The sequence below is a fragment of the Ictidomys tridecemlineatus genome, chromosome 15 (genome assembly GCF_052094955.1).
Source record: "Ictidomys tridecemlineatus isolate mIctTri1 chromosome 15, mIctTri1.hap1, whole genome shotgun sequence".
NCBI lineage: Eukaryota > Metazoa > Chordata > Mammalia > Rodentia > Sciuridae > Ictidomys > Ictidomys tridecemlineatus.
Genome location: NC_135491.1, coordinates 5,833,434 through 5,859,652, shown reverse-complemented (window position 1 = coordinate 5,859,652; position 26,219 = coordinate 5,833,434). Strand labels below are relative to the sequence as shown.

The window sequence follows — 26,219 nt, the reverse complement described above, 5'->3', positions numbered from 1 at the left end:
TCCTTCTCCCCTCCCCACCCGCCGCCCGAAAGCCAAAATCGCGAGGCTGCAGCGAGGAAGGAGGGAGACTTCCCGGCACCGAGGCATCAGAGACCCAGTGCGCCTCCACATCGGAGATCTGGGACCAGGACCCCTGTGTCCCCGGCACCAGGGCTCTGCGGCTCTCAGACCTAGAAACCCCGGACCCTGGTGCCTCCCCCTGAGCCGCTCTGAGGGCTGGCAGCAGGAGGAGGCCTCGCAGGCGGAGGCCGAGCTGGAGGCTCCAAAGGGGCCGCTCTTTGCTGTAGGATCCTGGCTCCTCGCCCCGTTCTCACCGGCAGATTGTAAACAATCCACTTATTTCCTAAGGGATGCAGAGTTTGAAAAACCAGTCAGGATAGATGAAGCTCCAGCACCAAGTCGGTGCTTTAATGAATACTTCTTAAAAGCAGCAAGTAGCAGTTTCTGGTATATTAATAGCAGTTAATGATAATTGCCTCTTCCTATGATAAAGTGGCAATGTGCTGAGTGCTTTGAAAGGATTTTCTCGTTTAATCTTCACTTTGGTGCTGAGATGGGTGCCATTAGGTTATTCCCATTTCACAGAGGAGACAAACAAGACCCATGGAGGTTAATTCCCTTGACGAAGTCCAGATATACCTAGCACCGACCCAGCCCAGAAAGGTGGCTTTGGAAGGCCCCCAATCTCATTTGGTGCCTACCCCCAACCAGGGACACCCCAATAAATACAACCTTTAAGGAAAAGATTTCTTGCTTCTGCAAATGCAACTGTAACACAGTCTTCTAGGCTCTCCCCTAACTAGATTGCCCTCTCTACTGGGCAACTGTATTCATCTTACAGTCCTTAGATGGCAGAATCCTCCAAAAATGCCCCCTGGCTCACCCCAGACTCCCATCCTCCTGTCTGCTCACATTTTGCAGAAGGGTCTGCATTCACTCCCAGGGAAGCTTGCCTGAGCCCATACCTGTAGAGAGCGCAGTGTGGCCCTGCTCTATGGCCATTCTCACCGCCAGATCTTGCACCCAGCAGGGGCCTGTCCAGGCTCCACCAACAACCCCCTTCCTCAGGCCAGCAGGCATGCACACACTCAGAAATGTGCACGTTTCCAGAGCCCTGGACTCTGAGGCTGCCCGGGCATTGAGGGGCAGTCTTTGGCACCCAGTGTGGCTTGGAGGGCCAAGCATCAGGTTCAAGTCCCACTCTGCTTTTTCCCTCACTATGGAGACTTGGGCGGGTTTCTATGTTCTCCACACCTTGGCTTCCACCTCTGTAAATGAGGATGATGATACTTTTGAAAATTATTAATTATTTTAAGGACTAATTTAAATGCACGGGAGGTGCTTAGAAGAAATAGCTAGTGGCTAGTGCTGGCGTAATTAATATTTGCGTGTGTTTGCTCATTTAATCTTTAATCACATTTGACAAGTGAGAAAACTGAGGCCCAGAGAGGGACACACCCTGCTCAGGACCACACAGCTGGCAAGTGTCAGGTTTGAGATTGGCAACATGTGCATGTCAACCTAGAGCCCCTGCCCTAGCCACAACTTTAGTGCATCTGGGATGTGGGAAGGCCCTTGCAAGCCACTGCCCCTGGGAATGTAGAATGGTGGTATAAAGAATGGGAACCAGGAGACAGAAGGAGAGTCCTCCATATTTATCCTGTTGAATTCACGCGGGCATTTGATGTATGCTTTGTGAGTATCTATTGTGTCCTGGACATTTTTTTTAGGCAACAGGGATTAGGCTGGGAAATAGACAAAATAGACAAAAATCCCAGTGGAGGGAGAACTTGTGATCTAGTGAGAAGACAGATGATCAAATAACTCAACATCCCAGGCTCCTAACTAGGATCCACGCTACCAAGGCAAGTCCAGGGTGCTGGGTGACTGAGAAAGAGGTCAGGGAGGGTGTGCTTCCCGTGTAACCCTGTTTGAGCCGAGCTCAAAGGGGGAGTGGGTTAGAGCAGGGGAGAGGGAGGAGGAGGGGCACACGGCTCGTGGCTCACCAGGCGCAGGGTCTGGCACATGGCAGGCACTCACGACATATTTGTGGTTGGGCCCGATGGAGGAACGCGTGGATAGAGGGGGGTATTCATTACATATGGATGGCTAGGTGGGTGCCGGACCCCTGGGTGGGTGGTGATGGAAGGAGTGGCGATGGAAGGTGCTGGACCAATGGATACCAGGAGGATGGATGGGTCAGTTACCAACTGCATAGATGGACGGGTGTTGGGAGAATAAATAAAGGAATGGATGGATGGGTGGATGGATGGATGGATTTGCACAAACACCTACCGATTCACACACAGACGCTCCTGGACATAGACAAAGACCCACAGCAGGGAAAGGCACCCCTATGTGGAAACATGGTCCCCAAGGCGAGGGTCTTTGCTGGGGAGAGAGGTCAGTCCAGCTGGCCAGGGCCTGGCAGAGGTGTGCAGGAGCCCCTCCACGCAGGGTTACGACCGGCCGCATCCCTGCAGTGCTGACATCACCTCTAAAGGCTGGTTCTGACCACTTGTCCCCGGCTGGGAGCCAGGCCAGAGAGTGGGATTCGGAGGGCCCAAGAGAGATGGGGGGCGGAGGGGTGCAGGTGGGGGCAAGGCAGGGAGGGAGAGAGAGAGAGAGACAGAAAGACAGACAAGGGGCCCTGTGCTAGAGGGGGGAAGAGACAAGGACACCCGAGAGAGGGTTCCAGAGAAGCCAGCTTAATCCAGACGCAGAGACAGAGAACCCAGGAAGACACTCTGCTGAGCGCCCCCGTGCGCCTGGCTGGGGTCGGTGGTAGATATCGTCATTTATTCACCGGTAGCCCCTCAAGGCAGCATGATTGACTAGAGATGAAGAAACTGAGGCTCTGAGAGGGCTAGACACTTGCCTGGGTTTGCACAGCATCCCATGCCGATCGGCTTGACTCCAGAGCCTGTACCCTATTCTCTGCCCTCTGTTCTCTCATGGGGACCAGGACAGACAAGGGCAGATGGGGTTGGGGACTGCTGAGTCACAGAGAAAGAGGGAAAATAGTCACTTGTTTGATCATTCAATTCACAGGGACTGAACTTCTCAGAGGGCTGGCCACGGTGAGGTGAGCTGGAGGGCAGAGACGGGTCAGGGGACCAATCCCTGAGCAAGACAGAGAGTGGGCAGCAGGGACAGTGTTGACAGGTCTGGAACAGGGGCAGAAAAGAAGGAGACCAGAAACAGTCCTGGCAGGAGGAGGAGTCAGAGAGGGCTTCCTGGAGGAGGGGGCACTTGGGCTTCTTATTTTGAGAACAGGTGGGATGTGAGGGAGGAGGGTGAGCGGAGTGGAGACGGGAATGGGGGGAGGTGTGGGAGGGTGGACCACTAACTCATAGAGGGAGGCAGAAGGAAGAGCTTGAGGGGCAGAGGTGGGGGGAGCGGGGCTGAAGACTGAACACCACCCAAGGGCCCCAGAAAGCTAGGGAGAGTCCAGAAGCAGGCAGGGGTGGTGCCAGCTCTGGGTGCCCAGGGACCCTCTCTGGATCTCGCCTGTGGGTAAGGGGATGAGGGAAAGAGGCTGGGGGTGGGGAGGACAGGGAGGAGGCTGGGACCAGGGTCCAGGCGGGGCAAGGGCAGCACTGAATGGCTTCCAGAGAGAGAGAGGGAAAGTGGGAGTGGAGAGGGAGGAAGAGAGGAAGGGGCTGGAGGCAAGAGGCAGAGAGCTCCCGGAGCAAGGGGCTGTGGGGACTAGGTGTGCCTCTGGCCAGGGCAAAGGGTCCCCACCCTACAAAGATGGAATTGGCACTAGAGAGGGACAGATTGACAGGAGAGAAAGAGATGCCAAGATACAGGAAGGGAGTCAGAGTCACAGAAGAATGGAGTGAGACCATTTATCTAGACTGTTTCGGTTGCCAACGACAAAAACTCAGACTGAATCTACCTAAGTATAAGAGGAATTTATTGGATAGATGAGGGCTTCAGGTTCAGCTAGATCCAGCTGTCTCCAGCATCACCAGGAACCTGACTGTCTCATCTTTGGGATCTGCTTCCCTCCAGTTGTACTCGCTCTCAGGCAGGTTCTCTCCTGGCACGTTGCTACCGTGGCCTCACCAGCTCCGGCCTGACTCTGATCAGCCCAGCAACTTCAGTGTAGAAGGAAAAGAGACACATGTACAAGTTGTCTGTGGAGGCTAGGCTGACTCTTCATTTCACCCTAAGCAGGTCACTAAGGGAATCAAGGGGCTACTGCCTAGAAAGGAGGAAACTGATGCTCAGCAAGTGGGGACAACAGTCAGCGAAGGCAGGACCCTCTGGAAGTGGAGAGAAAGGGAAACAGAGATCAGAGCGACAGAGGCAGAGGCCCGGAGGTCAGAGGGAACGCGCCCAGCCTCCTGCCTCCTCCCTGCAGCTCGGGGTAGAGCTCTAAAGCTAGCAACACACAGGGCGGACCCTTCACCCAACACTTGAGACCCAAAGCCCCAGAACCAGGGGTCCAGGCCCAGCCTCCCCCCTCAGACCCAGGGTCCAGGCCCAGCCTCCTCCCTCAGACCCAGGGTCCAGGCCCAGCCTCCTCCCTCAGACCCAGGGTCCAGGCCCAGCCTCCTCCCTCAGACCCGGGGTCCAGGCCCAGCCTCCTCCCTAGGCCCAGGGTCCAGGCCCAGTTCTCCTCTCTGATCCGGGTCAGAACCCTCAGCCCCACCCCCGGGTTCCATGGCAACGGGCCTCTGTTCCCCTCCCCCTCCCCTGGAGAACCCAGTTTCAGTTTGACTCCTGAGTCTAACCAGTTCCTGCGTCAGACAGGGATGAGCGGAGGGCAAGTGGGAACAGAGAGGGATGAGAGAGGAAAGGGGAGGCTGGGACGGTGGCGGAGGCAGCTGTGAGAGAAGAGAGATGGAGGAAGGAGGCCGGGGAGAGGGGAGGAGAGAGGCAGGCTCAGGGGGAGAGGGGGACAGAGTTCCAGACAGGCCACAGAGTGTGAAGAGCGGGAGGGCCGCGGGGCTGGGGCGGTACTGGGGAAACTGAGGGAGAAGGCGGGGAATGGAGCCAGGGAGGAGAGGGACGGGGAAGCGGAGGGCAGAGAAGCCCAGCAAGAGGGAGGAGAGGGCGGGGGGCAGTGGGGCCGAGAAGTGGGGAGAGAGTGAGCAGGAGAGAGCCGGGGAAAGGGACCCCAGGAGGCAGGGAGAGGCCAAGGCAGGCGCAGTGAAGTGGGGAAGAAGGCGCTGGGCGGCACAGGAAGTCCCCGAGGTTAGGGGCACCAGGGTCACCATGTGGTCTCCGCCTTCCAATTCTTTATTTCCCCTCCCGGGCTTCAAAAACGAAGAGGAAGCAGGGAGAAGGACCGGGGGTGGGTGGCCCAGGCAGAGCCCTCCTTCCCACCTTCCTGAGACACCCCCCACCCGCCTTCCCAGGATGCAGCAAGAGGTGGAGCCTCTGAGTTCCGCCCCCCTGGGCAGCCCCCGCGTGCACAAGGAGGCAGGTACCCGCTGGGCCTGGGGGGTGGCCCCAGCCCTCCGCGTGGTCCTGAGTGAGCCACGGGCATTCTCGTTCACAGAGTCCTGGACAGTGGCTCCTTGGCCTCCAGCTACACTTCTCATAAGCCTCTGCAGGCCCCTGGCCAAGCCTCTGAGCCCAGAACTACATTTCCCATGACCCTCTGGGCCTCAGCAATTGTGAGGCCATTTTTCCCCTAGAGGCCCCAACTCTCCCTTCTCTTCCACACTGAACTCAGCATCTCCCCTTCCTTTCCCTCCCACAGCTCCTCAGTCCCCGTCTTCCTGCCCTCTGACTCTCCTGTCTGCCTGGTCTGGTCCTCTTCCACGTGGACCCTCTTGTCACCTTCTCCCTGGTTTTCAGTCTCTCTCCCCCGGTTTCCATGGCTCCCACGTGGTCTTTCTGACATGGCACTGACCCTGGCTGTCCCTGTTGACAGCCCTTTCTGGCTTCCCACTTCCCCACCAGCTTTTGAGGTCCTGTGTGGTCTGTCCCCTCAGGGCCCCCTGCAAGCTCTCCCGGCTTGCACTCTGTGCCTTAGCACAGTTCATTCACTTCCTCAACAGTAATCAATATTTCAGTGAGGATGCATTTGGCTGCAAGTAAAAGACAACTGGACTCAAGATAAAGACTAGGAATTTCATTATTTCACCCCCAAAGAAACCTAGAAGTACGTGTGTGTAGGTAGGGGTTTGGGTTTTGTTGAGTCAGCTGCTCAGCCGTATCACAGAAGACCCAGTTTCTTTCTGTAGTCCAACTTCTTGGTTTGGGATATGTCACCTCTGCATACCATCTGGCTTACCTCATGGTCATACGTGGTTGCTACAGTCCCAGGCATCACCTCCAGAGGTCTTCATTCTTAGATCCCCCAAGTGACCTTTCTCACATCCCATTGGTCAGCACTCAGTCACTTGCTCACTTCTACCAGGCAGAGGAATGGGAATATCATCACTTTAGTCAGGGATCTTAGACCTCCCTTCCCCTGCACACCAATTAGAAGCTTATTGGGAAAAAAAAAAAATTCGTAGCTAACTCTACCTCGGACCTCACGTAACAAGAATGTCTGGGGTGGGGGTGGGGTGGGGTGGGGTGGGTACTTGTGGTTTCTGTGAACGCTTTCTGGGTGGCTCTGATGAACAGCAAGAGTTGGGAGACTCTAGTTCAAGGTGGATGAGTATTCCCAAGGGAACTGGCGGTACATGAGCCTCCTGTGTCCCTTGGGTGTAGAGTAGACTCTGCCGAATAGGGCCTGCAGGAGGGGGTGCTGGAGGTCTCCTTCCCGGGTGCCGTGCTGTGCCTGTGAAGCTGTCTAAGGGAGCCCGACCCCATAGCATCTCACCCCAGAGGCCCTGCGTGCTGAAGGTGACTTATGGACAAGCTCAGAAGAGCTGAGCCGTGTGCCCCGGGCAGCTGGGCAGCTGTGTGGGTGGACAGGTCCAGCACGGTTGTGGCATTTAGGAACCAATAGCACTTTCAGTTTATCAGGTTGCAGACCTTGACCGAGGCCGCCAGGAGCCTGTGGACACCCGGCAATTGCCTGGAGGGCCTAATGGACAAACAGGGCAGAGTCCCATCTCAGGAATAATTAATCACCTATGACTGCAGAAAGTGCTCTGGTCTTGGGCTAGAGAGGACTCTAGGGAGTTCCTGCAGATGACCCTGTCCTTTTGTTTCTCTTGGCTCCCTGGGCTCACACCAGCCCCTCTGCAGGAAATATCCTTCTTCCTGCCACCTCTTTATTTGGCAGACTCCTCCTTACCCCTCAGGTGTCACCGAGAACAGCACCTCCTCTGGGAAGCCTTCCCTGATTGCTCCCGGACTGAGCTTCCCCTGCACTTTCCAGTTCCTCCCTTGCTCCCCAGACTGGGGGTTCCCAGGCCTCACTCAGCCCTTGGTGTCCAGCATCCTCCAAGGCACCGAGGAGGCCTCTGAGATGCTGTGACAGAATAAATGATAATTATTCAGCAAAAGCTTAAATTATGCTTTTATTACTTCAGTTAATTTAAATGTATAATCCACATACATTTAAATTTAAATATAATTTGCATACCTTTCATATACATATTCATGCTGTATTGACATCACTCTTATAATTTAGAAGTATTTCTTATTTTTTAATATTGTTTTAGTTGTAGATGGACACAATACCTTTAGTTTATTTGTTTATTATTATTATTATTTAATGCAGTGCCAGGGATCGAACCCAGTGTCTCATGCTTGCTAGGCAAGCGCTCTCCTGCTGAGCCACAACCCGGCCCCAGTATTTCTTATTCCTAATGTCATGTTGTATGAGAAGCCATTGCAGCTGCAGTTTTTCATAAGCATCTTTGACATCTCCAAAGCCACTTCATGAGTCATTGAACACACTTTTCCAGGGCATGTCATTTTGGTTTTGTTTGTACTAGAGATTAAACCAAGAAGCACTCAACCACTGAGGCACATCCCAAGCCCTTTAAATATATTTCATTTAGAGACAGGGTCTCACTGAATTGCTTAGGGCCTCACTAAGTTGCTGAGGCTGGCTTTGAACTCACAATCCTCCTGCCTCAGCCTCCCAAGTCACTAGGATTTCAGGCAAGTGCCACCATGCCTGCAGGGCATGTAATTTTTATTTCTAAGTTATCTGTGATCAAATTTTAAAGAATTTTATTACAAAAAAATTTAAACATATACAAAAATAGAACCGACGTTGTACAAAAATAGATCGGACGTTGTAATGAACTCACACAGGCAGTGGCTCTGATAACTAGCAATACTTTGCTGGTCTTGTTTCATCCAGGCACTCTCCCCCCCACACACACGCTTTTAGGAGGCCATTCTATAGGACAAACCTGTTTTAAGAAAGTTGCAGACATAATTCCCTTTCATCCAAAAATACTTCAGCTCACATCTCTACTAGTTACATACCCACTGTGCCATAATTACACTAGCAAAATTCACAATTATTCTTGAATGTCATCCAAACCTACTACATACTCATATCCCATTACTTATGTCAAACATTCGTTTTTTATTTGGTTTTTCAGAATTAAGACCTAGATAAGATGGTTCCACCTGCAATCCAGCCTCTTAGGAGGCTGAGGCAGGACGACTGAAAGTTCATAGCCAGCCTCAGCAACTTGGTGAGGCCCTAAGCAACTCAGGGAGACCCTGTCTCTAAATAAAATACGAAAAGGGCTGGGGATGGGGCTCAGTGGTTAAATTCCTCTGGTTCCAATCCCTGGTACCAAAAAATGATGATTAGGACATAAATAAATCCCCTCCCATGGCTTCTGATGATTATGTCCCTTTGAGCTTTATTCAGTCCTTACTATGAACCATGTGCCTGACACAGTGCTAGACGCTGGGACAAAACAGGGCCTCTGCCCTCCTCCCTCACAAGATGTGGGGGGACAGGTTCAATTAACATATCATAGAAATAAAGGTCAAAGTGCAGCTGTCTTGAGCACCAAGTGAGCAAGCCCGTGACAAGCTCTTCAGGACTTGGGACTAGACCCGCTGGAGCTGCAGGCTCTGTGCTTGAGGGGGGAGGAGGAGGCCTGCAGGGCAAGCAGAAAGGGAGGAGGGTCAACCGGGATCCCGGGATCCCGGGGCGGACAGGACTTCTCACAGGCCAGCCTTCAAAAATGCAGATTCTGGCCCAGGAGGTCTGGGCAGAGAGCGAGCCTCCACCATGCCAGGACTGTATTCTGGGGGCAGGGGTCTGGGGGCTTCAACTCCATCTTCCCAGGGGACAGACGGGAGGAGGGAGGATGGGAACAGAGCAGGGTGCCTACAGTGTCCACAGCCTGGAGTCAGAGACCTCCAGGAGCACGGTGGTGTGCTGGAGACGCCTGTACTGGAACACAGGTGCCCAAGGCTGACTTCTGCAAACTGTTTATGAAAACAGCTGGTGCGCCAGTTGCGGTGCCACATGCCTGTAATCCCAGCAGCTCTGGAGGCTGAGGCAGGAGGACCACAGGTTTGAGGCCACACTCAGCAACTTAGTGACACCCTAAGCAACTTAGCAGGACCCTGTCTCTAAATAAAATACAAAAAAGGGTTGGGATGTGGCTCAGTGGCTAAGCACCCCTGGGTTCAATCCCCAGTTGCTGGGCCTACTAAAGAAGCAGCCGCTGGCTCGGAGCCAGGAGGGAGTGCTTGCTCATTTTTGTGGTGTGGACAATGTTGGTGATTTTGTGTGTGCAGAGATGCGATTCAGGGTGGCCTTGTCTCCTCCTTGCAGTCACAGAGGCCTTGCCAGGGTGTGGTGTGGGAAGCTGCTCACGTCCTACGGGAGCGCACCAGGGCTTGGCTCTGAGCACAACAGTTCCTGGCTGTTAGGGGCTGCTTTTCTCTCTTCAGCTGCTCTAACAAAGAGACCCCAAAACAAAATAGCATGAAGTTGTCAGAAGTCTACTTCTCTCGTGAGCTCATGTAACGGGGGCACCTGGGGTCCACGAGATCATTCAGAGCCCCAGGCTCCTCCATATTGGTGCTCAGCACAGCCTGGCGTGGAGCAAGCTGGGTTACTGCTACGCCCACATTCCAGCCCAAGGAAAGGGGAAAAACCCAAGGCAAGCAATCTCTTTTAAGGAAATGACCATAGAATCTCACCCTTGGCTCTGCTGGCACTCTGTGGGCGAGAGCTTGGTCACTGCCAGGGAGGCTGGGCAGCTGTGTGCTGGAGACCTCTCCGGGAAGAGGAGCTAGATCATGTGGGCAGCCAGGAGTAAGCCAGAGAGCGGCTAACCCACAGCCGGTAGTCGAGAAGGGGCCAGAGGAGGAGGCTGGTTCTGAAAGGTTGGAAAAACAGCAAACTAGATGCAGATGTTGCTCCTGGAGCCAAGTGATGCTGCTGCCCTGAGAAGCCAGGCAGGGCCACCCGAAGAGGTCACAGAAAGGAGCAAGGCCCTTCCAAATGGGTCTCCCTCCAACCTCCCTCTGGCGCCCCCTTCAGGCAGAGCCTGATGGGAACCAGGTGTCAAAGCACTGAGAGGTGATCAGTGGGGTCCAGTCCCAGCATTTCAAACCCGGCTGAGTTGGGAACTGAGGGACAGCAGCACAGCACTGACCTAGGAGCTATCCTGGGTGGTGTAGATAGCACTGAGTGATCCCCAGTTAAACCGAATCATGACTGAGGAGGGCTCAGGGCAGTGACACTGCATTCTCTGTCCACAGGAGCCCTCCTTGTGAACCTGGAGATCCCAGAAGACACACAGGCCCGGATCCAGGGCAGGCCCATCAAATCCTCGTGAGTGGCCTCTGGCCCCATGACATCTGATCTCAGCTCCCACAGATGTGACAGCAATGACCCCTGACCTCAGATGTCCCTGCCTGTCACTCTTTCCCCAGGAAGCAGTACCTGCGGCAGGTCATTGCAGAATATGAGGCACTGGACAGAGAGCTCCCATGCATTCGGAAGTTCTCCATGCCACCTGCTGCCCAGCCCCTCTGCCTCTGCATGGAGACCTCCGTGAGTGACCCCTGACCTTTGTGGCCCAGGGCCTTAGTTTCTGCAGCTTGGGTGGTGGGGCTGAAAGGGCACAGACTCAGGATTGAGGTGGCCAGGGTTTTAATTCAGGCTCTGTGGCTTACCGGCTGTGGCTTTGGCACTGGGACAGTTTGTTGAAAATTGATTGCGAATTTGTCAAAGGATTAGTCATTCAATTTATCACTGCTCATCCCAGAGGGGTCTGAGAGGTTTGGGGGAATACTGAGGACAAAGGGGTCCTGCATTCCATAGGCTAGAAAATTCTGTAAAGTTTTAAGTCTAACAAAAACTCATAAGGAACTACTCAGGCTTTTGACAGATTCAGCAAACAGGTCATCGGGACCCCTGGGCAATCCCTGCTCTTAGAGTAGGTAATGTGCAGGTTCCAGGCACCTGATACTGCAGCGAGAAGAGCTGACATTAATGGGAACTTAAGGTGCACCAGGCCCCGGCCTCTGAGGTGTCTCTAATTTGTGTGCCTTGGTACCAACACAGGGATTGTTCTCCTTTTAGGGACCAACTCCCATCCCATCACTCCCCTCCTGTGGAGTTTTGAGGAAGGGACCCTTCAGCTCCTGCTCCTCCCCACCTAAGCCTTGCCTCTCTGGAGGTGAGAATGCGTTTTCACTTAGCTCCTCAGTAACGGTATATGCTTTAACAACTCTGAATCGCTTTTGAAATTGCAGTCTCATACTGAAAACGTGGCTGGTGATCAACAGATTCTTCTGAATGTTAAATAGATTAATAAGACGTCAAAACGCCACGACCCTTGTGTTTTGATAACTGAACATCTTTAAAATGCAAATATGGCTTTAAAAGGAAAAGTTACAATTTAAATCCTGGCAGAAATCTTCAGGAGCTTAGAGTACCACACATCGCATTGATGGAAAAGTTTTTGGTAGACTGCTGAAGTTGGCCACACTGGGAATCATTCAGGCAACTGTTCATTGGCTTGGCGAGAACTGAGTCTCTGGAGAATGACCTCGAATGACAGTTGACGCTGAAAGATACCTATCGTCCCCTACTCCCGATTGACAAAAGCAATAGGACCCTGGGATCAAGTGCGATCCCCGCTCCTCAAACGCCACCTGGGACCAGGTTCTGCAGGGCGTCTAGGGTGGTGGCTTTCTAACTAGGACTGAAGGGTGGGACCAGGTCATCAAGGACTGAAGCTCTTCGACTTCCCCAGGAGGATTTTACCCACCTGGAGGTGCTGGAGGCGCTTGAGGCCGAGTTGCCCGGGGCCATGGAGAGCGGGTGCGTGAGCAGCATCCGCTTTGAGAACGTGAACGTCATATGTGGAACCGCGGGCCGCCGGGACCGGTAAGCCCGCGTGGAGGCGGAGCTGGGAGCGTGGAGGGCGGGGCGAGGAGCTGGGGGCGGGGTCGGAGTAAGGGCTGGGAGACCTGGAAAGAGCAGGGCGGAGACAGGGCGCCGAGGCGGGGCCGGGAGAGAGCTGAGAGACGGCGGGAGCTGGGCGCAGCGGGGAACCCGACTTTGAGTTAATCAGGCAGTGACAAGACCAAGGCCAAGGCAAGGCCTTGATGTGGAGTCCGAGCCTGGAGAAGCGGCTATGAAGGGGCACTGGATTGAAGACAGGAGTGGCAGGTCCGGGGGCGGCGGTTTGAGAAGGGGGAGCCTGTGATTAGGGGGCAGAGCCAGGCCGAGAGGACCGAGCCTGATGAGGGTCAGGGCACGGACTGACCTCGGCAGGAGAGGACCTCAGGGACGGAGTGGCTACAGTCAGTAAACGAACAGGGACCAAGCGAGGGACAGAGGGCTGCGGAGCAAGTTCCCCTTTGGTGTTCGCCCCGCCCCTTTCCCTCGGCCCCGCCCCCGCAGGTGGCTCATCACGGTCACGGACTTCCAGACGCGCTCGCGCCTGCTGCACTCAGGCATCAGCCCGAGAGGGATTGCTCACTCGCTGGTGCGCCACGACGAGCTGCTGCTGGGCGACTACCGCCTGCACCTGCGCCGCGCCCTGGTCCGGCGGCACATGCTCCAGGCTCTGGGGGCGGAGCCTACGGAGGAAGACTGACGCGCAGGGCGGGCCCCAGCTGCACACCGCCCCGCGGGCCTGGGCGTCCCAAGCCAAACCCCGGAGGAAAGGGGGCGTTGCCTCCCCAGGAAGGAGGCGGGGCCGGCTCGAGGGGGTGGATACTGTGAGTTTAATTATAAAGAATGACCTGGTACAAAAGCCATTTCTCTCTGCAAAATCTTGGTGGGGAGTCAGGGGGAGGGAGGTGATGGGGGGTAGGGACGAACCCCCACATTATAACCCCGCCTCCCTAATCGTACTCCAGTCCCTGCAAATGCTCGCTGGGGTCCCAATCCCTCGAGGGAGGAACCGAGGCCAGCAGAAGGGAAGACCCGGGCGCCGGGGCTTTCAACGCATGTCATCCCTGTCTTAGCTAGAACCAGACGTCTTCATCCGCCCCCTCCTCTTCCTCCTCCCACCCCCCCTTGGAAGACAATTCTCGGGCTTTTATTTCAGGTTTTTTTTTTCTGGATTTTTTTTTTGTGTGTGTGTGTGTGTTCTAGTTTCTTTTGCTTTGTATTTTCTTCTTTTGTTATTGTTTCTTTTTGCTTTGTCTCTCCTCTCCACCCCGCGCTGCCCCCCCATCCAGTCCCTCCCCCCTCCCCCACCTCTCCTCCCCCTCCCCACCCCCAACACCCTCCCCAACCCCGCGGCACCCATCCAGAATGAACAAGCCCTTGATAGACAGGTGCCGCGCAGGCCCCCTGCGGACTGGGGGGCATCCGACAAGGGGGAGGGGGCGGGTAGGGACCCAGCGCGACTTCTGCTCCTCTTCTCGCCATCCCTCCCCCCTCCCACGACCCTCCCGCAAGTTTCCCCGCAGATCCCTGACGTGGTGAGGGGAGGGGGCAGCCCCCTCCCCTCATGGGCGGAGCGCCCCCCCCCACTCGGGGGTAGGGGGCAGCAGAGGGGAATGGGCTTGGGGGACGGAGGGGGAGCTCCCTTCTTTGGCAGCTGAACATGGTGGGGGGGACCTGAAGGCTATGCCCTTCCCCCTTTACCCACAGCAGGGGAGGGGGCTTCCAAGGGGTAGGGGTGGCTTAAAATTCCCAAGCCCCAGGAATAAGGGGAAAGGGGAAGCGTGCGGGACGGAGCAGCCATGCTGGAGGGAGAAGGGGGAGAGAAAGGAGAGAAGAGGAGAGTAGGAGGAGAGTGGGGTCCTCGTGCAAAACGGAGAGACAGGTGGCCCAGGAAGGGCAGGGAGAGTAAGGGGAGAGAGCTGGAAGAGAAGGGGAGCTGGCGGCAGAGGAGGGGTGAGAAGCCTGGTGAGCAGGAGCAGGCAAGCTCCGGCCTTTCTCCAGGGAGTGAGGAGAGCAGGAGGGGCGCAGAGCATGAGAACAGCCACAGAGTTGTGCCTGGGCAGGAGCAGAAAAGAAGGGTGTCAGGAGAGGGAGGGGCAGTGCAGCCCAGAAGCGAGGGAGATGGGTGTGCAAACAGAAAGAGGGGGCAGTGCACGCTCTCCTGGGAGCTGCATTAGCGGAAAGGCAGAGGGGTGCAGCAGGTCCCCGGGTGCAAAGCATCACAGAAGGAAGAGGCTCCCGGGGAACAGTGAGAACGCAGGGGAGGGTGCATGTGACCTCGAGTGTGCAAGAGGGTGTGTGAGAGTCAAGAGTGGAGGTGGACAAGGGTCTGAAGAAGAGGGGTGCAGGGAAATGGGACCTGGCAACGAGGAGGGGAGTGAGCATTTGTGAGAGAGACAGTTCTGTGAAGCAAGTGTGCAAAAGTGACAGTGCAAGAGGTTGAGGGAGAAAGTGGCAGGGGAGGGGTGAGAGTGCCACTAGGAGGAAGAGGTGGGTAGAGTAAGAATCTGGGGGCTCATGATAAAGAAGAGAAAGTGCTTCGACGTAAGCAAATGGAGGTAACTGTGTGCGGAGGGCTGCACGAGAGAGGACAGAGCACTGACAGACGGACAGTCGGACAGACGCAAGGACTGAGCAGAGAAGGCTCCCAGGGAGCAGGGGCGGGGGTGTGGGGTCGGGATGGGCAGGGAAGGTGTGTCCCACGTGTGTCTGCATCATGGGTTCAGAGAGGCTGAGGGGTCTGAGGCTGTAGGAAGTGAGGTGTGCACAAGAGGGTCCCAGCGGAAGAGTGTGAGCAGAGTCAGAGCGGGGGGGGCGCAGAGCGGAGGAGGGAGCGAAACGCAACGTGTGCCAGGAAAACAGCGTGTCTGACAGCTGAGGGGGCCCCCGGAGCCTGGACGCAAAGGCGAGTGTGCAAGACAGCGAGAGGGCCAATCTGTGCAAAACTGCAGCCCAGGGAAGCGGGTAGAGGCAAGTGGGCGTGCAATGGAGTGCGCGTGCAGGAGGGGCAGCCTGTGTGCAGGGGAGGGGCGAGGGGGGCTGGGGCCGGCAAGGTGGGAAGGCTGCTGAGAGGCGGCAGGTGGTGGAATCTGAGGGTGCCCCCTTCCCCTGTGGCCTGGGAGTCAGGCCCCCATCCAGTCAGGCTCAGGGCTGACCCTCTATGGCTCTGTCTGACCCCTCCCCCCAGAATCGACCCTTCCCTCCTTCTGGATCCCCGTGTCCTTTCTTCCATCGCCCCCTCCGCCCCCTGTCACAACGCAGTCTTGTGTCAGCCTCCCCCTCCTGTAGGGCGCAAAGTGTCCGGCCTGCACAGGGCCACCTGGTGGCCCAAGGCCTTGGGAGACGAGGGCAGGGCGCAGTTTCAGCAGAGTCCCTGGCCCAGGGAGAGAATGGTGGTCAGGGTTCAGAGGTCAGGAGGCCAGCAGGCTCAAGGGTACTGTGGACGGGCTGGTCCGTCCAGGCCAGCCATCACCTCTCCAGGAAGAATTTGAGAGCCCGGTCAATGTTCATGCGGTGGCCCACCCTGGTCACACCCAGATCCACATAGTCCTCCTTGGTCAAGGCGGGCAGGTGGGAGCCATCGATCTCGTGGTCCAGGAACCGGGCACGGTGCTCGGCCAAGCCCAGCCACTCGAGCCAATCGGCCACATCGAACTTGGTCCAGAACCCTAGAGGTTTAGCGCCAAACGGCTTGTCCGGGGGCAGCGAAAGCAGGCGGGTGGGTGAGAGGGAGCGCGAGGCCCCCGACAGAGCTCCTCCAAGGCCCCCGGACATCCCCGGGTGTGGCGGCACGAAGACAGGGGCAAACGGGTCAGCGGAGCCTCCTGCCCCTCCGGTGGGGGAGCCACGGATGTCAAAGAGGCCCGGATAGAGGGGTCCAGAAGGCAGGATGGGCAAGGACGAGGGCCTGGGCGCAGGGCTGACCTTGTGCTCCGAGGTGGGCAGCAGTGAGGGGCTGGGGGCCCGCCGGAGCAGCGGGGGCCGCATCTCGAACTCCACGCCCTGGAGGTGGCGGGTGGACGTGGAGGAGGAGGAGGCCGAGGGTGAGGTGGCCCCTGGGGCTGCAGCTGCTGAAGGGGGCACGCCGGTTCCAGTGGGGAGTGGTGGCAGAGGTGGTTTGGGCCAGTTCTGAAACAGGCTGCTGACTGGTTTGGAGAGGAGGGAGGACTGGGAGTCGTCGGAGAGCCTGGAAGATGACCAGGGGCGAGGGTGGAGGAGAGGGGGGCCGGGGCCGGGGCAGGGTGAGAGAGAGGCCGAGGTCAAGATATAGGGGGAGAGACACGAGGGTGGGCAGAGAGGTGGAGAAGAGAGGCAGGGAGAGATGGGAGGAGCACAGGGGTCAGATGGACGTCAGGACAGAAATGAAGGGAGAGAGAGAGGAGAGGACAGGGACAGGGTGACAGTCAAGAGATGAAAGAAAAAGAGACATTAAGTGATAATAATAATAATCGCCATCACTCACTGCTGCTCACGTGTGCCAGGCATCGTTCTAAGTGCTTTCCATATTGCATCTCAATTTAATCCCCACGACAGCCCTGACGCAGGTTACTATTATTATCATCATCATCATCATCATCATCATCAGCACAGAGAGGTTAAGTAACTTGCCTAAGGACACACAGCCAGGAAGTGGCAGAGCCCGGTTATATGGCACCAAAGTCTGAGCTCTTAACCACTACTCTATACTGCCTTTCGGGTTATGGCCAGTCATAGCAGAGTGGAAGACAGGGAGACAGTGAGAGAGAAACAAAAAGAGGGTGGGCATTCAGGGGAGAAAGATGGATGGGGACAGGGGACAGAGAGAGAGAGAAAGAGAGATGAAGAGAGGGAGATGAAAGAGAGAAGAAACAAGGGGAGAAATAGGTTCCCCTCATCCCTTTACCTCCCTCCAGTACAGGCCCACCTCAGGGCCTTTGAACTGGCTGTTCCCTCTGGGTAGCTCACTCTTTCCCCAGACAGCCTGGTGATGGGCCCCTTCCCTTCTCCACTCTCGGCTCCTCTTGCCTGTTTTTTGAGAGACCTTCTATAACCATCCCATTATTTTATTTTTCTTAATGATGGTTGAAATCATTCTGTGCCTCCCCCCCTCCCCGGCGCCAGCCTCACTAGACTGTGGGCTGTGGGGTCTGTGCCCTGCCTTGTCCACTCTGGAGCCCTCCTCACCCAGAATGGTACCCAGCACATGGCAGGTGATACATCATCGTAAGGGATGCATTTGTTGGCTAAATTAAGTGTCCTCTCCTCAACTCAGAATACTCAAGAATCACGAGTGAACTGCTTTAGAATCTCAGTGGCCTGATAAACCCACACTTGCATGTTAATCATGACAGTCCCCAACTCTCAAATGGAAGTCCAGTGCGCTCTGGGGACGCATGCCATTCTTAAGCTCTCTCCCCCTCCCTGGGTCTGAATCAGGACAGTAACCACTTTCCCTAGCTGTCGGGGGAAACTCGGGCATCTTCCCGGATTCACCCCCCACACCTACCCGGGTGCGGGGCTCCTAAGAGGCCCCTGTCCTCCTCCATCTCCTAACCATGGCCCACTTCAAACTCTTTGGAGCAGGCACTGTGCTGCCCCCTTCCACAGAGAGGTGGAATTCCTTCGTCTAAAATCCCCTCGCTTCAGGGCTGGGCCGGGCCTGGGACCCCAGGAACTGGGCCCCAGAGCCACACCTGTGACCACTGTGCCCCCAAACGTTCCATCCTGAGCCACACCACAGACCTCAAGGACAATCCAGGGACGGTCAGAGCAATTGACCCCAACGAGGAAAGAGACCTCAGCAAGCCGCTCTGAGTCTCTTGCTCCTAACACGGTCTCGTCCTGGGGTGGGCTGTGGCGGGGATGGAGGAGGCCAAAGGGGCCACAGAGAGGAAGCCCAAGGGCCTTGGGAAGGCAGCATCCTCAGGGCCAGGTCTGCCACCCGGCCCCGTGTCTATTTCCTTTCTGTCACCCAGAGACCCTAAAAGGACACAGCTAGGGGGAAGAGGGACTCTGGTACCCACATGGGCCGCTCTGGCCTCCGCTGCCAGCCACTAGCCCAGGCTCACCTCTGCCGCTGTAGGGAGGAGGTCCTCTCGGGGACGTAGCTGGGTCCCCCGTGGTGACTGTCCCCGCTGCCCCCGCTGCCTCCCCGGGCCCAAGGCAGAGCCCCTCCAGCTGCCGAGGAGCCCCCAAACTGTTGGAGCTTGGAGCTGAGTTCACTGATGATGCTGGCTTTTACTGTGGCCAAGGCTGAGGCCTGAGGCTGGGTCAGAGGCCCAGGCAGGGGTGGCGGTGGTGGGCCCGGGCCCTCCTCCCAGGGCAGCAGCTTCCGAGGCAGGGAGGAGGCCGTTGGCAAGGGCACCGGTGGGACTTCTGGCTCTACTGCCACTGAACCCCCAGCTACACTTGCTGTCGAGGGTCCTGAGCAAGCACTCAGGGCCAGCAGCCCATCAGTTCCAGCCCCTGTCACCGAGACGGTGGGGCTGGTAGGGGTGACGGGGTCTCTCAGTCCCCCACTGGGGCCAGGCCGCAACCCTCCACTGGCCCCCAGTGCCCGGCTCCGGAGCTTAGAGGGAGTCATGAGCTGTGGGGGGTACGGTGGGCCAGGAGTCCCGCTCCCCCCGAAGGCTTGGCCGTCCAGGTAGGCCACATAGGTGTCCAGAAGCTCGGGGCCACTGGACACACCAGCCCCACCCCCGCCACCTCCACCACCCCCTGCGCTCCCACCACCTTCAGCAGACAGGCTGCTCAGCGTGGATGCGCTACTGATGGTCTCCAGGGGGTGGTCACTGCTGCTCCGACTGTCCACCTCCTCAATACCAGAATCCGTGCCTGGTGGAGGGTCTGGACCCGGCTGAGGGACGGGGGGAGCCGGTGCTGCTGGGGCCGGAGGGCCTGGTGGAGGGGGGTCTCCAGGAGCTGAAGGAGCCCCCTGGGTCAGTGTGGCCACCTCACTGTCGTAGGACGTCAGGCTCGATGCGGTGGAGTCCAGGGTGGGAGGGGCGGGGGCCACCGCTGGGGGTGGCACCGGGGGTAAGGGAGTGGCGGGGGTGGGAGGGTCCGGCAGCGGGTGCGGAGGCCCAGGCGTGAGAGGCGACTCTGGCTTTTCGAAGCTGTTGGAGAACTCCAGAGGCGGAGGCAGAGGTTCCACAAAAAGGAATTCGCCGTCGTCCACGTCCACCGAAGGAGCGGGCGGCGGCAGGACCAGCAGGGGGAGCCCGTTCTCCTCGCCGCCCCGCGGGGAGGTGGGGGAGGCAGGCACCGAGCGGCGAGGGCTGGGCGGCGGGACTCCCGGCCCGTCTTCCGACGGGGGCCCCCGTCCGCCCGACGCGGTGGCCCTCGGCTGGCAATTCTCGAGGAACCGCACGTGCAGGGGCAGCCTCTCGGGCTCTTCGGGGGCTCCGGACCGCCAGGCCTTGCTCACGGCAGGGTGCGGGGCCGGGGGCTCGGGCCCCAGCTGCAGCAGGAGCGGCCCGACCCCAGGAGCTGTGGGGGGCAGGCGGTGCAGCAGGGAGCGTCGCGCGGCCGGTGGACTGGCCGGGAGGGACTTCTCCTGGCTGCCCAGCCCGGCCCGGTACCCCAGCTCCCGGCGCGCGGGGTCGGGCGGCGAGGCCCCCCAGAGGCGCAGCACTGGCTCGTGGTGGGCGTGGGGCGAGTGGTGGTGCGGGGTGGGCGGCGGGGCCTCGTAGCGCGGCGACGGGGGCCGGGGAGGAGGCTGGGGCGCCCCGCCGCCCTCCGAGGACTCCTTCAGCGCCCGCTCGCGGGCGGCCAGGGCCAGCCCGAGCGGGGAGGCCGGATCCAGGGCCTTGCCGGTCAGCGGGTGGACCAGGGGTCGCGGGGGCAGGAAGCTGGTAAAGGCGCTGCTGCCCCCGCTGCCCCCGTAGGCGCGGCCGCCGGCTCCGTAGCCCCCGTAGCCCGCGCCGCCGCCCGCGCCCGCCGACTCCAGCCGGAGGTAGGGCTCGGCCGAGAACATGCCCTCGTCGATGGATTTGGAGTGGCGCAGCCGCGGCCCGGGGGCCGCCCCTGGGCCCAGCCCGCCGTCGCCGCCGTCCTCATCCCCCGCGTCGGTGGACAGGAAGAGCGTGGAGCGCCGGCGGGCCTCGTTCTGCCAGCCCCCTTCCCTCCGGGCCGCCCCCACCAGGGCCGCCCCGAACTGGCTGGTGAAATCTAGAGTGGCCGGGCCGCTGGGCGAGGCGGGGGTGGGCACGGGCGAGGGAGACGGCGGCACGGGCGACACGGCCGGGGCGGGACTCGGCGAGGAGCCGCCGCCGCCGCCGCCGCCGCCGCCTGCCTCGGGCTGGGTCGGGGGCTCGGCCTCGGTGCTGCTGCCCTGGCTGCTGCGGCCGCTGCTACTGGTGGACGGAGCCTTGATGATGATGGTGGGGATGGGGATGGAGTTTTTCTCGGAGGGCGCGGCCGCGGCTGGCGGCGGCTGCGGGGAGGCGGGGGACGTGGGCGAGGGGGCGGGCGGGAGGCCACCCTTCTGGGGCTCGCCCTCCACTTTGGTCTGCTTGACCAGCGGGCCCTTGCGGCCACGGCCCGAGCGGGCTGGCACGTACATGGCCGCGCTGGCCGCCCTGGGCGGCAGCTGAAAGTAGCGCAGGGCCGGGGCCTGGGAGGAGCTGCTGACCCCGACCCCGCTACCGTGGTGTGAAGGGGACGGGGCTCCAGGGGTAGGGCTGGGCCCGCCGCCCCGCCAGCCTCTCAGGCTCGGCTGGGGCCCCAGAGCCAATCGGGGAGGGGGGTCGTCCGGGGAGCCACCGGTCTCCATCTCTGGGGGGTGAGGGGGGTGGGCGTGGTGGTGGTGGGGCTGGGGGGGTGGGGCGTGGTGGTGGTGGTGGTGGGGCGGGTGGTGGTGGGCAGGGGGGAGGGGGCCACTGTGGTACAAGCTCTTCTCACGGCCCCCCACGCGGGTCTCGGGAAGGGAGGGTCCATCAAAGGACGCGGGGGAGGAGGCGGGGAGGGGTCCACCTGAGCCTGGGTTGAAGGGGCCACCCCGGGGGGAGGGGGTAAGGCGGCCGGAGGTGGAGGGGGCCGGAGGTGTGCTGTAGGGAGGCTCTGGTGGGGACGTCGTGGGCGGTGGGGGGATGTCCTCCGAACCAGGCACAGACAGGCTGCGGCTAAACTTCATGGCTGGGGGTGCTAGGTAGGGTCTATCATCCTCTGCAGCCCCTAGGGAGACAGAAAGGATCCAGGATGGGGCCTAGGGGCAGGAGTCTCCCGCTCCCCTATCCCATAGAAAGCAGAAGCAGTAGTAGGGATGGTGGTGATGATGATGATGATGATGATAACGATGACCTGGTATCACATGCTAAAAATTTCAGATATTAGCCCAACGCCTCCAATTGATACAGGCTGTGCACTGCGCAACAACAAACAGCAGGGGGAGGAAGAGGGCAGGGGGCGAAATTCATCTGAATTTCCTCCTGGAGCCATGAGGGGGCGCCTTTTTCTAATTTGCGGAAAGGCTGCGGTGTGCTGGTGGTGGCTTGGGGTGAGCCAAAGAAGCTTGAGCTGGGAAGGGATCCCCGTGATTATGGGGGTAGTGTGGGCTTCTTTTCATGTATATGCAGGAAGAAAATGCAGTCAGCGCCTCAGACCTGTGACTATACAGGTAGGATGCGCAGGGTGCAGCCAATGTTTAAGAGAAGTGATGGAGAAAGCACTGGGCACACAGCGAGACCCAGGAAGACCCCAAAGATGCAAGACTCAGGGAGACTGTGAACACTGGACGCTGGGGAACAGCTGGCTCCAATGGGCAAACCACTCTGGGAAGCTTGGAGGAGTTAGGTCTTTGCCTGCTCATCAATTGTCAGGACTGTCTTTGACCCTCTCACCTGTTTCCCATCCCGCATCTGCCTTCCTCCCAACCTGTTGTCAACTCCCAGTTGTCTAAGGGCCCCATCCTCTCTTCTGAGCACTAATCCTATATCCAGGAAGGCAAAAATGTCCTGTTCTGTAGATGCAGAGTCCAAAGCCCAGAGCAGCCACCTGTTCCAGGTCACACAGCTCAGGAGAGGAGCCAGGATTCACACCGCGCTTCCCCAGTTCCAAAGTCTGAGCTCTTTGCCAGACCTGACAGAACGTGGTCACAGGTGGAAGTAGAAAACATCTCCAAGCGCCCTTGCTTGACACGTAAATGATCAGCCACCCACCCCATGTCCCTCACATGCACCCTTCCGGGGACATACCGATGGATTTTTGCCGGAGCATAAGCCCAGGTCCCGGAGGCAGGAAAGAAGGACGCTCATAACTTGGCTGGGAGCGGTGGTGGGGATCAAAGCTCGACTTTGGGGCGGCAGTCAGCAGGAGAGAGGAGAGAGCAGAGGAGAGTCAGTCAGGGCATGGAGCCTCCCGGCTGCCCACACCACCACCCCGCATTCCTCTGCCAGGGCTCCACAGGCAGGGGGCACCGTGGGGAGAAAGTGGAAACACATCTAAGTCAGGGCAAAGTTTTTAGTGTGGGCAGGGGGAGAAAGGACGGAGAACAGAGCAGATGAGCAGCCAACCCCATGGCGCTACCATCACTAAGCTGCGCGGTTCCTGCCATCATTTCTTGTATCCAGGTCCCCACCGGCGCTCACCTGGAGGGCGGCAGGAACCTCTTTCTTCCTACTCCTGCCCCTACTTATTATCCCCACACCCCTTTCTGGGTTTCTGGCCATACAAAAGTCAAAGGGATGTTTTGAGAAGAAATTCAGGGCACGCAATGGCCCCGCCTGGACTCCTGGAGCAGCATCCCATGTTGGTTAGAAGCAGATCTGAATTCCCAATTCTGTCTGCACGCAGACCCCTCCCCTCGAGCTCCCCTCCTGTGGGCGCCACCTGCTGGCAGCACCAGAGAATCGCAGGTTCCCCCAGGGAACCAGCTTCTTTCTCAGAGCAGTGCCCAGGAGGGACTTGTAAGGCCCAGGTACCAGGCAGGTCTGGCTCCGGGGTGCAGCTCACACTCCCGAGCTCCTTGTGGGATCAGGCTGAAGAGAGACTCCAGTGGGGACCGGTCTGCTGGCGTCACTCTCTGAAGGTTCCACCATAGCAAAAGGCCGGCACAGAAATCACCATCTTGGGCTCCCATTCCAGATGACCCACGCGAAGACGCCCTCTGTCGCCGGGCCCTCGCCTGCATCTCTCACCTGTTCCCCCTGTTCCCACCACACCCCACCTCTTCTGCTCCCCAGCACCCCAGCTCTGTCCTGGCCTAGAACTGACAAGTCCTGGCTCTTCTCCCTGCAGCCTGTCCTCCCCCGTCTCACCATCCTTTCATCTTTGACTCCTCCACCCCACAGTCCTCTGCCTGTCCCGCAGCTGTCTGCCATGTGTCCCTGTCACGCCTGTCTTCATCTGAAATGACCCAGTTCACTTGCTTGCTCTCTGTACCAGCCTCTAACATGGAAGCTCCCTGAAGGCAGGGCAACCTCTCCCGGCACTCGAGCGACCAGCTCTAGGGCCACAGTACTGCTAGGGGAAGTGTTTTAATGTCTTTTAAAAAGCAGAAGGAACAAAAGGAAGACAGGCCATCAACAGTCGTCCTTTGGTATCCACGGTGACTGGTTTCAGGACCCCAGTGGGTACCAGCACCCATGGAAGCTCAAGTCCCTAATCTAAAATGGCACAGTATTTGCATACAACCTAGGTACATCCTCCTGTATACCTCAAATCATTTCTAGATTATCTGTAATACTTATGAGGTTGCAAATGCTCTGTAAAGAGTTGCTCTACTAATATTGCTCAGAGGGTAATAAGAAAAACGACATGTTTGGTACAGAGGCCATTTTCCCCCCACATGTTTTCAATCTGTAGTTGGTTGAATCAGAGAATTTGGAAATTGAGGGTACAGAGGGCCAACTGTATTTGCCTTTGTACCCACATAAGCATGGAATATAGGAGGGGCTCACAAAGGCAAAGTTCCCCACGCTCGGGGAAGTAAAAACAGAAATCTGCCTGAGGGCAGCCACGGGCAGCCCTCTCCCCTGCCTGATGCTCCACAAGCTCAGGTCAAATGAGGGTGACTGACGGAGAAGCAGCCAGCCACCCGAGCTGCTGGCGCACACTCCCCAGCTTCTTTCTGCCTGGTGGCCCCAGATGCCTCCCTTCTCTGTTTTTGAGACCAGAAGTGCAGAGACAGAAAACCGGATCAGGACAAAGTTCCCGCCTCTGGGACAGGACTCTGTGTGGCCACCAGGCCCCTCCTTTCCCCTTGATCCAGCCTCTGCGTTTCCTGCTTCAGAGCCTCAGCATTTGCTGGCCCCTCTGCCTGGGACAGCCTTTCCCTGTACTGCTGCTCTGCTTGGGAAGACTCCCCTCCGTGCTGGCTGGCTGGCTCTCCTGGGCGTCTGTGCAGTCTCAGGGTAGTCACGGACCATTTGGATGTAAATTTCAGTCTCTCTATGGCACGGCTACTGGTGGCCACCATGCTGGGTGGCACAGATGTGGCACATTTCCATCATCGCAGGAAATTCCACTGGACCGCCCTGGTGGCCCTGGGGCAGTAGAGCCCAGGCCTTCCTAAGGTCTGGGCCACCCCTCACTGCACTGCCTTCCTGCATTGGTCCTGATTCTGAGTTTGTCTCATTCACTCTACAAATATTTACGGAGCACCTCCTCATGCCAGGGCTGATGTGAATGCTGCAGATGCAGCAAACTTGACAAATGTCCCAGCCACATGAAGGGCAGGCAAGCCATAAACAAAATAAGTCAGTAAAATATAATGGGTTGACGAAGGTAAGTGGAAGTGTATGTCACTTCTGGGACGTCTCTAGCCATAACCCAAGAGGCAGCAAGGTGTCCTTTCTTGCCTTTCTACCCTGCAAAGTTCCTGTTACTTGGAATTGCTGGTGCAACAGCTAGAGCTCCAGCAGCCCTCTTGGGCTCTACAGCTGCTTTGCAGGCAGAAGCAAAGCTAAGATGCTGGAGCAGAAAGTGAGAAGAACCCCAGGTCTCCCTGACCACGAAGGCTGCCACCTTCCTGGGAATCCCTACCGCAGACTTCTCTAACCTGAAAGAGACATGAGCATTTACCTTGTCAAACCACGGTGATCTGGAAATTTCTCTCACATACAGCAGAACCCAATTCTGCCCCATCCCACCCTGCAGATGTAAGTTCTCTGAAGGAAGTGACTTTACTTGACTGGTTTACTCCTACAACCCCAGACCCTAGCAGGGGGTGCTCAATAAATACGTATGAAACGCAGAATTGTTTGGAGGCCATACAAGACCCACTGAAAAGATGAGAGTGAGCCCTGAGGGCAAAACAGTCCTGTCCTTATGAACATCCCATCAAACAGCACAGCGCCAGCTCCCCAAGGGCACACCCCCACTGTGACCACTTCCCCTCCTCTGTTCTCCACTGAGTGGTCTCAGCCACCCAAGTCTCTCAACCTTGCTCAGACTTCTTCTCCTGCCAAAGGCCCTGCTTGGTTTCCCGTCCTTTCCCGCGGCTGTCTGTATCAGGGAGCAGAACCCTGTGAATGGTAAAGGTATTATTCAGGGTGCAGAGAAAGGCGAGGGGCAGGTGAAGGGGACATCTTTGTGTGAGCCACTGGCCAGCTGCTTTCTACACTGGTCCCCCTAAGCCCTCAAACTCCTGAGCTGGGGTCAATGAGGCTGTTCTGATGATCATGAAAGAGGCTGTGGATCAGAGGGGACAAGGATTTTGTCCTAGATCAGCCGGCGAATGAGGAGAAGATTAAAGAGGTATTGGAGAAAGCAGACCAGGGTGGTGGGAGATGCTAAGATCAAATACAGGTGGAAAGAGAGGGGAGGAAGCTGAAGCAGACGTGGGGCTGTGGAGGTGGAAGGCGGGGGAGGAGGGCAGGAGGGCAGCAGGGTGGGGAAGTGCCCGGAAGAGCCAGGGGACTAGTGGGGTCAGGGAGATGGGGGTCGGGTGAGAGCAGCTGGGAACTGTTTGGAGTGATGCCCAGGCAGTCAGGGCCACCGGAGCCGAGAGTGTTCCTGGCTGAAGAGGGTGAAGATCAGT

General features: G+C 57.9%; 2 protein-coding genes and 1 long non-coding RNA gene across 12 annotated transcripts in view; 1 reads left to right on the top strand and 2 right to left on the bottom strand.

Annotated features, from left to right (window-relative positions):
* Positions 1 to 32: 32 nt before the first annotated feature.
* On the bottom strand, positions 33 to 12,812 carry LOC144370706 (uncharacterized). Of its 4 annotated transcripts, XR_013430617.1 has the most exons (5): positions 12,129 to 12,812; positions 10,048 to 10,226; positions 7,211 to 7,387; positions 6,254 to 6,372; positions 3,903 to 4,271 (listed from the first exon to the last, which is right to left on the bottom strand). It is a non-coding gene; the product is annotated as an uncharacterized LOC144370706 (long non-coding RNA). The 4 variants fall into 4 exon arrangements; XR_013430618.1 differs by lacking the exon at positions 3,903 to 4,271 and adding an exon at positions 33 to 343 and having other exon boundaries at positions 10,048 to 12,812; XR_013430615.1 differs by having other exon boundaries at positions 10,048 to 12,812.
* C15H19orf81 (chromosome 15 C19orf81 homolog) lies at positions 5,101 to 13,121 on the top strand. Its single transcript, XM_078031542.1, has 5 exons — positions 5,101 to 5,437; positions 10,612 to 10,684; positions 10,786 to 10,910; positions 12,097 to 12,247; positions 12,767 to 13,121. The coding sequence occupies exons 1-5, from the start codon at positions 5,227 to 5,229 to the stop codon at positions 12,960 to 12,962; spliced, it is 756 nt and encodes a 251-aa protein (XP_077887668.1). The 5' UTR covers positions 5,101 to 5,226; the 3' UTR covers positions 12,963 to 13,121.
* A 1,293-nt stretch (positions 13,122 to 14,414) lies between these two features.
* Positions 14,415 to 26,219, bottom strand: part of Shank1 (SH3 and multiple ankyrin repeat domains 1) — a 44,916-nt gene continuing 33,111 nt past the window's right edge. For 5 of the 7 annotated variants that reach the window (XM_078031535.1, XM_078031537.1, XM_078031539.1 and 2 more), the window contains 3 exons: positions 22,435 to 22,531; positions 18,310 to 21,415; positions 14,415 to 16,448 (listed from right to left, as the gene is read on the bottom strand). In XM_078031535.1, coding sequence (XP_077887661.1) covers positions 15,731 to 16,448; positions 18,310 to 21,415; positions 22,435 to 22,531 — 3,921 coding nt within the window. In that variant the 3' untranslated portion in view covers positions 14,415 to 15,730. Of the gene's footprint in view, positions 16,449 to 16,870; positions 16,952 to 18,309; positions 21,416 to 22,434; positions 22,532 to 26,219 lie in introns of all 7 variants that reach the window. The other 2 variants (XM_078031540.1, XR_013430614.1) reach the window with 2 other exon arrangements.